Source organism: Procambarus clarkii, unplaced genomic scaffold (assembly GCF_040958095.1).
Source record: "Procambarus clarkii isolate CNS0578487 unplaced genomic scaffold, FALCON_Pclarkii_2.0 HiC_scaffold_387, whole genome shotgun sequence".
Classification (NCBI taxonomy): domain Eukaryota; kingdom Metazoa; phylum Arthropoda; class Malacostraca; order Decapoda; family Cambaridae; genus Procambarus; species Procambarus clarkii.
The window spans coordinates 33,508-45,236 of record NW_027189420.1 but is presented as its reverse complement, the minus strand read 5'-3'; the positions used below and the strand labels follow the sequence as shown (position 1 = coordinate 45,236).

Genomic DNA, 11,729 nt, shown 5'->3' with positions numbered 1-11,729 from the left:
AGTTGCTGAGGACTTCGAAGCCAGCACAGATGAAGTAGTTGATGAGACTCCAAGGTAGTGGAGGAGAGGACCTCGAGCTGTGAGGAGAAGCAGCAGTGAAGAGGAGTGTCACATGCTTCTGTAGAGGTGGAGAAGCACCATAGTTGCTCGAGGAAACTTCATGGTGTAGCAGCCAAGAGAGCTGTGTGGAGGAGCCTAGCAGAAGGGTGAAGCACCGTAGTTGCTCAAGGAAACTTCATGATAGCAGCCTGGAGGAGCTGCAGAGGATCCTGGTAGTGAAGCCCGGAAGAACCTAAGGATATTAGGGTAGTGAACTTCCAGAGGTGGAAGGGGAAGTTCTGGTGGATTACTTATAGGGAGTTGATAGTGTTTGGTTGTCATTAGCGTGCAAGACGCAATGAGAGGTGAGTGACTGTTTGCATTCTTATGTCAAGGAGTGATTTATTCTGAAGCTTAGAGTTGCAGTCGTAGGCTTGATTACCTACAGATGTATGTGCTCGAGGACTGACAGTGATCGATTAATCATTGTTGTGTATCAATGAACATTTATACTGATATATGTTATGGCATTCAAATGCTGGTTTTCTATATATACATTATCTTGCTGATAGTGCAACAGTGTATGTAGGCTTGATCAACTTGAGGAGGTTAATAGTATCAGGTGGTGAACCAGGAGATAGGATACCACTTGATAAGCTGATAATAGAGTTTTGATGGTGTTGGAGTGCAACCTGATTGTGATATTATAGAGTATAGGATTCATTATTACTATATGTGTGTATGTATCGTGTATGTGCTTTGTCCAGTAAATGTGTCACAATTTGCTGGTGTTTGCCCTTGTCCTAGTGAGACTTCCCAGGAGGTAGTAAAGAAGGAGAGAGAAAGAGAGAAAGAACCAAGAACCACTCCTGTGGACAGGGTAGGAGGTAATACTAGTAAGTCATAGGGGATTGAGGAGATCATATCTCATAAGGAGAGAGTGGGGAGTCACAGCGGCTCGAGTGGGTGTGTGCACGTGACAACGAGGCAAAGTGTTGGAGCCGCATCCCCTAAACGTGTGACGTTGAGCCCCTCTCCAAGAGCCAGAAGCGCCAAGGGTGATCTCCTAGTATAAGCACTCTATCGAGTTGTGGGTTGGGTTGTCCGTAGAGAAGGATCAACGACGACAACACCAACCAACCCACGACTATATAATAAATTGGGGGCCTGTGTCCGGGATCGTGAACTGACATACCCACACCCTGTCCAAGAGTGGATTTGTACACCCTTGCTGAGATAAACTGTGTGACCGCAGGTGTATACTCTCTCTCTTGGGAAGACTCACAGGACAAGATGGATAAGGTGCAAGCGTTTGTGGAGTCAGGCAAGCCTGAGGACTTAGAAGGTTGCACGAGGGATCAATTGAAACAAATAGCAGAAAAATGTGGCATCAGGTTGAAAGCATCTAAAGTAGCTGGGATGAAGGATGAGATCCTGAGGCAGTTAAGAGCCAAAAATGAAGCGGCAGAACAAGTAGCCCAGAAAGGTGCTGAAAGTGGAAAGGATGATGATGGGCAGGATGAAGTGAGATCCCAGGGATCGAGTAGGAGCAGCAAGAGTAGCCGCAGGAGTAGGAGTAGCCGAAATAGGAGCTTGGAGAGATTCCAGTTAGAGCTCCAGATCCAACAACAGCGTGAGGAGAGACAGTTCCAGCTGGAAAAGATGAAATTAGAACTCCAGATGAAAAATGAAGCCGAGAAGGAAAAAGAGAAAACCAGGCTGGAAGTAGAAAAAGAGAAAACCAGGCTGGAAGTAGAGAGAGCAAGACTAGAGGTGGAGAAAGAAAAAGAGAAAACCAGAATAAGAGAACTGGAGTTGGAACAGGAGAAGGAAAAAGAAAAAGCCCAGGTCGAAAAAGAAAAAGAGAGAACAAAACAAATGCAGATAGAAGCGAATAGAACCTTGGCTGAGCAAAGGATTGAACATGGGTTGCCAGAGAGCACCACCCAGGTATCACACCCACCAGATGTTAGGGTTAGGGAGAAGGACATTCCCTTGTTTGTTCCCGAAGAGGCAGAGAGCTTCTTCGAGCATTTTGAGAAAGTAGCCAGTATCAAGGAGTGGCCACAGGAGGAATGGGCCCAGCTGGTCCAGTTAAGATTGACCGGTGCAGCCAGGGAGGCATACACCCAATTGTCACTGGAAGAGTGCCAGGATTATGCCACAGTAAAGAGCAGCATATTGCGCTCGTTTCAGTTAACCCCAGAAGCTTATAGAAAGCGCTTCAGAGAGATGATCAAAGTTGGAGCGTGTACTTTTGCTGAGACAGCAAGAGATCTGGAAAGACGATTCCAGAAGTGGATTGAGGCTGCTGGAGTTGGATCTTACGCTGACCTGAAGCAACTGATGGTCATGGAGAAGTTCTTGGAGATGAAGCATCCTGAAACAAAGTTCAAGATCCAAGAAGCAGGGATAAAGGAGGTGAGAGATGCCGCAGATAGGGCGGATATGATTACTGAAGCGTACAAGAGCTTAAGGGAGAACAGAGTGAGAAGCGAGGTGAGACGCAGCAATGGCAGGCCCAGTGGAGTCTGGGGAGGAAGAAATTATGAGAGACCCAAAAGAGTCTGGGGTGAGAAAAATTTTGATAAATGGGCAGATAAAAGTAAGTACCCTAAAACTCAGAAGAGTAGGTCGCGCACTTCATCTGAAAGTGAAGATGGAGGAGCCAAACGAGAAACTATTCGTGATCCAGGGAATCAAGAGTCCAGTAAAGCCCCACAGAGTGCAGGTAGTGTACCTGGCTCGAGGAACTCTTATGTGAGTGGACAAAGTCAGAGCCGCTTTGGTACGTATAGGAGAGATTTCTCCCAGATGAGATGTTACCAATGTAACGGATTGGGTCACGTGATGCGAGATTGTCGGCAGGGCAAGAGAGTTGTGACCCTGGCCGTGTGTGACCCCCGAAGTAAATATACTAATGTGTTCCGAGACAAACCACAGAAGATGAACTTAGTGAACGAGAGGTATAGGCCGTTCATGAGCAAAGGTTGGATCAGTATAGGAGGCCAACCTGAGGTAGAAGTTGGTATCTTAAGAGATACCGGAGCTAATCAGAGCTTGATTACGAGAAGCCTGATTGGGAATCATCGACGGTTAGCTGGCAGGAGTAGGATGAAAGTATATGGGTTATTGTCGGAGAGTGACATGCCCGTTTGTACTGTCCAGCTAAGGTCAGAATATGTGTCGGCAGAGGTGATGTTGGGAGTATGCCCCGACATACCTGTTCCAGGAGTCCAAGTGATCCTGGGGAATGACTTGTGCGGGACAAAGGTGTTGCCGAGAGTCGTAGCGGAGACTGTGCCAGAGGAGTGCCCAGAAGGCCACGGCACGTGTGGGACACCTGAGAGTGTGAACCTGACTGACATCCGAGGAGATGAGTCAGGAGACCGCCAAGCCATTGAGTACCCTGTCTCGGTAGTGATGAAGGCAGAGGTGGCCGACGAGGGAGACGCTGGAGAAGATGAGACAGTGTCGATTCAACCGGTGGAAGATATCGACGTAGATATAGCATGGCTGTTTGATGAAAGTCCAGCCCAGAAAAATGAAGTCTCGGTGAGGTCAAAAGTGAAGACGGCCCAGCCGAAGAAGAATCATGTGAAGAGAGCGGACCTGAGTAAAGCCCAGACTTCTGAAACTAAGAGTCGGAAGGTGAATGCAACTGTGCTGAGTAGGAATGAGGAAAGATGTGGACATACTGAGGACGGGAGTAGAGCGTCACGTTGTCCACGAGCACAGAGGCATATGGATAGTGGAGTTAAGTTGTGGGAGATGTCAGGAGTTGACATGTTTCACAGAAAACGTGGCGGAGAGATAGTGAAGAAGAGTAGTAGCCGAGAATATGAAAGGAGAAGAGACAGTATGTGTGGAGAGATGCTTACGAGCACTCTGGGAGAGGTAGAGCGACATGTATGGTCGAGTGCTGTTGGATGTAGTACAGTGCCCGAAGAAACTTTTAGGGAACGAAGAAGAGTTGAAGGAGAAGAAATGGAGTGGTACAGAGGTGAGGAGTGTGAGAAGAGGATGAGGATACAAGCATGGAGGAGTAGAAGAAAGCCGAGGACTCGGTGGGAGTCGAACAGGATGAGGTCTCAGATAAATGAGGAGACGAAAGGGAGGAGCGTCGGTGAAGACGAGGGGGTGAAGTATGATGACAGGAGACGAAAGTATAACGGCAGTAGATGGAAGTGTGAAGACGACAGAGGAGGTACAGACAGTAGATGTCTGACTCTGGACGGGAAGAGAAGAAGACGAGGAAACGGAGGGTGGAGACAGTAAGTAGAGTGGACCAATGGATTGCAGGCGTCCAAGGAGGACAGCCTAGCCAAGAGGTGCCAGAGAAGTCAAATCGTTTATGAGAAGATCGTGTTTCTGGAGAGTTGTGAGCCAGATGTTGCAAGGTGCAACGAATTAATGTAGACTCCTAAGAGAGTATATTGGTTGAAGAACGAGACAGTGTGGTGGCGGATGTATTATCCCGAGCTTTGCCACTGGAATAACTCTCAAAAATAAGGGGAGGGGAGTGTTATGATCTCAGCCTGCAGGAGAAACGAGTCTCCCTCCTTGAGAGTTATTCAGCAAGCCTGACCTAACTAAAAGTTCTAGCAAATATTGAGGTGATAACCCATATGTAAAATGGTTGCTTGGATATGTATAACAGTTTGAGATTATGGGCAATGAAGAAGAAAACAGAGAAATGACTGGCGAGGAGATGTGGACATTTTGCTGGAGGCGTGAGGCTCGCTTCCGGAGGACCTTGACCTCACTTGAGTGCCAGACATCGCAGGGAGAAGCCGCGCTCCGTTGAGCTCCCGTCAGAAGGGAACCCCTAGTGATATATCTCTAAGAGAAGAGAAGTGTGCAGACGTGCCAGCTGTGGAATTGAGCTGAGAACGTTGTGGTGTCAAGTCTTGGACGGAGAGGAGAGTTTAATAAGCTGCTCAAAGGCATTTTCGTGGGCTGTGTGGAGCGCCCTGACCAGACGCCGTCAGAGGGAAAGCGCCCTCGATCAATTAATCTGTGGTAAGCACGATATACGCCAGTTCATAGTGATCACTTGTAGTTGGTCGTGTGCCCAGCGACAGTAGCGATGTTTATTTTATAAGTTAGACATGTTTTAATAAGGCAGAAAGCCTGAAATAAGAGAGTGGAGAGGGAGGAACACGGAGCGACGTCCGCCCCCTCTGAGCGCTGGTGGACGACTGAGGGAGCCTGGCTCCTGATGGAGGAAGACCCTCCCAGCGAGTGAGGACCGCCGCCAGGCGAGGTGGAGTATGGACCCGCCCAAAGCGGGGGAGTCCACTCTCACTGTATGTAGAGGACAGATAGAGGTTTGAGGCAAGCATATTGTGTGGTTATTTTTGTTTATGTGTTAAAGGGGAACATTTTATTGGAGTGTCGATGGGTTGCAGGTTTGTCCTTGGGGGAAGAAGTTGCTGAGGACTTCGAAGCCAGCACAGATGAAGTAGTTGATGAGACTCCAAGGTAGTGGAGGAGAGGACCTCGAGCTGTGAGGAGAAGCAGCAGTGAAGAGGAGTGTCACATGCTTCTGTAGAGGTGGAGAAGCACCATAGTTGCTCGAGGAAACTTCATGGTGTAGCAGCCAAGAGAGCTGTGTGGAGGAGCCTAGCAGAAGGGTGAAGCACCGTAGTTGCTCAAGGAAACTTCATGATAGCAGCCTGGAGGAGCTGCAGAGGATCCTGGTAGTGAAACCCGGAAGAACCTAAGGATATTAGGGTAGTGAACTTCCAGAGGTGGAAGGGGAAGTTCTGGTGGATTACTTATAGGGAGTTGATAGTGTTTGGTTGTCATTAGCGTGCAAGACGCAGTGAGAGGTGAGTGACTGTTTGCATTCTTATGTCAAGGAGTGATTTATTCTGAAGCTTAGAGTTGCAGTCGTAGGCTTGATTACCTACAGATGTATGTGCTCGAGGACTGACAGTGATCGATTAATCATTGTTGTGTATCAATGAACATTTATACTGATATATGTTATTGCATTCAAATGCTGGTTTTCTATATATACATTACCTTGCTGATAGTGCAACAGTGTATGTAGGCTTGATCAACTTGAGGAGGTTAATAGTATCAGGTGGTGAACCAGGAGATAGGATACCACTTGATAAGCTGATAATAGAGTTCTGATGGTGTTGGAGTGCAACCTGATTGTGATATTATAGAGTATAGGATTCATTATTATTATATGTGTGTATGCATCGTGTATGTGCTTTGTCCAGTAAATGTGTCACAATTTGCTGGTGTTTGCCCTTGTCCTAGTGAGACTTCCCAGGGGGTAGTAAAGAAGGAGAGAGAAAGAGAGAAAGAACCAAGAACCACTCCTGTGGACAGGGTAGGAGGTAATACTAGTAAGTCATAGGGGATTGAGGAGATCATATCTCATAAGGAGAGAGTGGGGAGTCACAGCGGCTCGAGTGGGTGTGTGCACGTGACAACGAGGCTAAGTGTTGGAGCCGCATCCCCTAAACGTGTGACGTTGAGCCCCTCTCCAAGAGCCAGAGGCGCCAAGGGTGATCTCCTAGTATAAGCACTCTATCGAGTTGTGGGTTGGGTTGTCCGTAGAGAAGGATCAACGACGACAACACCAACCAACCCACGACTATATAATAACAGTCAACGGTTGATTACTTTGAATTAGAGGATTTATTACAAGTTGCTGAAAGTAAATTTGCTCATATTAAGCAACACATGAATTTGTATTTGACCGAACTGCAATCAACCTCTATAGAGAGTAGTGAACTTGATGAGGTTATAGATGAGTTAGCTCAGTATGAAGAAGATATTCGAGTTAAGCTTCTACCCTATAAGAAGCAAATTGCTAAAAACAAGCTGACAGTAACTTCCACTGTACGTACAGATCCTGAGGTTAAATTACCTCAAATCAACATACCCACATTCTCTGGTGATGAGAACGAAAGTTGGGATGATTTTTGGAGTAAGTTCTTAGATGCAGTAGACTCTAAAACTAACATTCCTCAAACCACCAAATTCACATATTTACAAGGCCTGTTAAGAAAGGAAGCCTTGAAAGTAATCTCCAATATAACACTGACCAGTGATGGTTACGCATCAGCTGTACAATTGCTCCAAACCAACTACGATAACAAGGAGAGAACTGTTACTGTCTTAGTTCAAAAATTGCTAGATTTACCCTCTGCTAATAATTCTGCAGAGTCTCTCCAAAATTTCAGACTAGAGTTAGAGTCTTTACTCAAGGCCTTAAGCCTTAAAGTCCAAATACAGTCAGCCGAATGGATGACTAAAGTAGTTGTTAAACGAAAATTAACAAGAGAAACTTTAGATAAGTTGTGTACTATTTACAATACGACCTTTTTGACTCTGAAAGAAATCACAGAAGGTCTACATACCTTAGTCGAAAGACAAAGAGCCAATCAAGACGGGGAGAAAGTTACAAACTCCTCTACTAACTCTCATCGTAGCTCAACTCAAGTTGACACTTCTATCAAACCTAAACAGACTTTAAACAAGTCTAATAAATTTACATCAAAAACTACTCTATCCACTGGGAAAAGAAGTGGATATGTAGGTACATATTCGGTGTCTCCTTCTGAGATGACCCATGACTTGTCTAATAAAGAGAACAAGTCAAACAAAGAGAGAAAGTGTCTGCTCTGCAATCAAGGGCATACTGCATACCAATGCTCAGTTTATCCTACTTATAATGCTAGGATTAAAAGGTTACAGGAATTGCATAAATGCACTAGATGTATGGGTCCTCATGATCCCAAGAAATGTGCAGTACCACTACGTACTTGCAACCGTTGTAAACAGGGTGTACACCACTACGCCTTATGTAGGAAATCTCCTACACCAACTATGACCACTGGAGAGAATTTTACTAATTCTACTTCAGAGCAATATTGTAAAGTACATCACGAAGTGAATGTACTCGCTACTGAGTCAGGCAACAGTACAACCTTGCCTACCGCTCAGCTTAAATTAATAAACCGAAGATCTAGAATTAACAGTAGAGGTCTCTTTGACCAAGGTTCCCAAAAAACCTTCATCACACAACAGTTGGTAGATGATTTAAATTTAAAACCTACCAAAAGTGTGAAGTTAAACATTTCTGGTTTCCTATCAAATAGTGGGCCACGTGACTACAAGGTAGTTAAATTACTAGTTAGACTAGGATCCTCTGCTAGCCCAATCCATGCGGTGGTAGTGGATAAGATTCCTACGGACCTGCAGGTCACAGGATTAGCTCGCACTGCGAGACACCTTAAGCGAAACCGCATGAGGCTAGCGGATCATAAAATAAATTCCGATTGTCTCACAGATATTGGAATATTAATCGGCGCGGATCATTACTACAAGTTTATCACTGGATGCACTAGGCAACATGGTATGAATTTGTTGTCGTCCGCAGGTGGCAAATTGCTCACAGGACCCGTGCTTTTCAGACAAGGTCCAGCGCCCACAAACCAACAAACCAATAATGTAATTGTGGCGTGACTAGGCTTAGAGCAGTCACCCCAACGCTTCAGGGAAATAGCCGAGGACATTGAGTCTGACCCACCGATACATCGTTTGTGGTATTTAGATACGTTAGGCATCATCCCTGAGCAACCAAGTCCTGATGATACATGGACTTATCAACAATATCTGGATACAGTTGTCTACTCAAATAAACAATACTGGGTAAGACTTCCATGGAAGTTAGATCATCCCCAACTTCCAGTGAATTATTTTATGGCAGCCTCACAATTGCGGTCTCAATTAACACGACTGCAGAAGCAGCCAGAAAAATTAACCATGTATCACCAACTTATCCAACAACAACTTAACAACAAGTTCATTGAAGTTGTTGAACACGATGACCGAAAAACAGGTCACTATTTACCACACCATGCTGTGGTGAAAGACTCCCTGACAACACCTATTTGTATTGTCTTTAATTGCAGTGCTAAAGTAAAGCCTAATAGTGTGTCCCTAAATGAATGTCTCCAAACGGGACCTAGCCTAACACAGAGGCTACATGACGTATTGTTACGATTTCGCACAGGCATTTTTGCCTACACTGCTGACATCAGCAAAGCCTTTCTCCGAGTAGGATTGCAGGAGGAAGATCGTGACTACACAAATTCCTCTGGTACAAGAATCCACTGGATCCTAACAGTGAAATAATCACCTATCGGTTCGCCTCTGTATTATTTGGTGCTACATCCTCACCGTTTCTTTTGCAAGCAACACTAGACACGCATTTGAGGAAATCAGACAGTCCTTATAAGGCAACCATTAGCGACAACTTATATGTAGACAATTTCCAGGGGACAACTAATGACCAAGCTGATCTGGTAGAAATCTACCATGAGGCTAACCGTGAATTGTTAGGAGCTAATATGCCTCTACAGTCATGGGCCTCAAATAATAAACTGCTTAACCAGTTAATTGAGAAAGAATTTCCCGATTATCAGGGTACCCAGTAACTTAAAGGTTCTAGGCGTGGAATGGAACACCAACACTGACGAGATGAATGTCAAGTCAGTGCAAACTGATAACTCAACCCTTACCATGAGAACACTGCTCTCATTTGTCAGTCAACCATTGACCCTTTAGGCCTACTTAGTCCTATATTAATAAGGGGCAAACTCCTAATGCAGGAGTGCTGGCAACAACATATGGGATGGGATGATCCGTTACCAAGTGAGTTACAAACCAAATGGCAAATACTCTCAACGGATTTTAATCAGTTAGGTGTTTTGAAATTCCCACGTAATGCTTCAGGACCAAACTTACCCACCAATTTACACGTTTTTGCGATGCCTCTGGCAAAGCATATGGCGCAGTAGCCTATTTAGTTAACAGTGCTCAGTCAATTTTTACTCACATCAAAAGCAAGAGTTGCTCCCATCAAGAAGAGATCCTTACCTCAGATGGAGTTGACTGCATTGCTAGTGGGAGTAAGGCTGGCCCATTGCCTGGCAAAGACACTCAGTAATATCCACTTTGGTGAGATTGTAGTGTGGTCAGACAACGAGGCAGTCTTACAATGGGTAAGAAACAATAACAACAAGACTCCTTACGTAAGTAATCGCGTCAGGGAGATTCATGATTTATCCGCAGGTTATAAGTTTAGACATGTCCCTACTAAGGACAATCCTGCAGATTATTTGTCAAGAGGATTGACATTTAAACAACTTGTCAAATCTTCGCTGTGGTTCAACGGACCTTCATGGCTTGTTGGTGGTCAGTGGCCCAAACAAAAGCCACAAGTCATAGTGACCAGTATCACCACTCCCATGAAGGAACCAGAGCCTCAACGAACATTGGCCATTGATCCTCATCGTTATTCCAACTTAAGCGAATTGTTACGAGTGACTGCACACGTGTTTGATTCCTCTCTAAAGTAGGAATACGACACAAATTTCCCAATCCTGTTCACTATTGGATTAAGCGGGCGCAGCAAGAGACTTACGGAAGCGAATTTGAGAATCTTCCGGATAAACTCACTAAATCTCTGGGCATCTGGTACGATGTCAACACTCATAACATACTACGATGTGGAGGACGTTTGCTACATGCAAAGATTGACTTAGACACTAAGAACCCAATCCTTTTACCTCGCCACCACATCATAACTAAACTTTTTGTCTTACATCACCATCAATATGGTACCCTACATGGTGGAGTTTTAGATACTCTCACCGACATTAGACAAAAGTACTGGCTTCCTCAAGGTCGTCAGACTGTTAAGATCATTATTAAATCTTGTGTAATCTGTAAGAGATACGACGCTAGAGTCTGTCCTTACCCAGGACCTCCGCCACTCCCAGAAGAGCGAGTAGTTCATCTTCGTCCATTCGAACCACTGGAGTAGATTATACAGGAGCCTTACTTCTCACTGGTAACCCAGATAATATACCCTTGAAGGCGTACATTTGTCTCTTTACATGTGCTACAACCAGAGGTGTGCACTTAGAGGTCACCCCAGACATGAGTGCTGAAGCTTTCATTCAAGCTTTCTGCAGATTTGCTGCCCGTCGATCATGTCCTAGATTAATGATATCAGACAACGGATCTAATTTTGTAGCGGGAGAAAGTTGTTTGCGAGAAGTCTGGAACCACCCTGAAGTGCAATCAGTCTTACAAAGAAGACAATGTCACTGGAGAAATTCATAGCACCAAGAGCCCCTTGGCAAGGTGGGTTCTATGAGCGAATTGTAGGCACAGTCAAAAGATGTCTAAGGAAAACGTTACACCGACAAAAGGTCAGTTACTCAGAACTCCAAACTATTGTTGTGGAAATCGAGGCACGAGTCAATAACCGCCCGATCACCTACCTGTCTGATGATTACACCCAGAGAGAACCATTGAGCCCCTCTCACTTGATTCATGGGGGTCTACTGAGCCCTCTCATCCCCTTAGCCGAAGAGGACCCCGTAGACCCGTCCCATGTGACCAGAGGAGACTTGGTGGAAAGCTACCAGCATCTTTCTAGAGTTATTAACAGGTGGAATGAGGTGTGGACTCGAGAATACCTCACAGCTCTACGAGAGTACCACTACGGAGCTTCGAGCCCTTACAATAAGGTACAATTAAAACCTGGAGACCTTGTACTAGTCGACAGTGATGGACCAAGGTCCGAGTGGCCTATAGGAAAAATCGTCATCATTCACCCAGATCGACAAGGTGTCCTAAGAGTGGTTAAG

The 11,729-nt window shown here is 45.3% G+C and overlaps 1 protein-coding gene across 1 annotated transcript; it reads left to right on the top strand.

The window, feature by feature from the left end:
• Nucleotides 1-1,458: 1,458 nt before the first annotated feature.
• On the top strand, nt 1,459-7,599 carry LOC138361449 (uncharacterized; the record flags this gene model as incomplete). The annotated part of the gene is made up of 2 exons (XM_069320780.1): nt 1,459-1,582; nt 6,785-7,599. Coding segments are annotated over exons 1-2 (939 nt in total), but the record flags the coding sequence as incomplete, so codon positions are not given.
• Nucleotides 7,600-11,729: the final 4,130 nt, after the last annotated feature.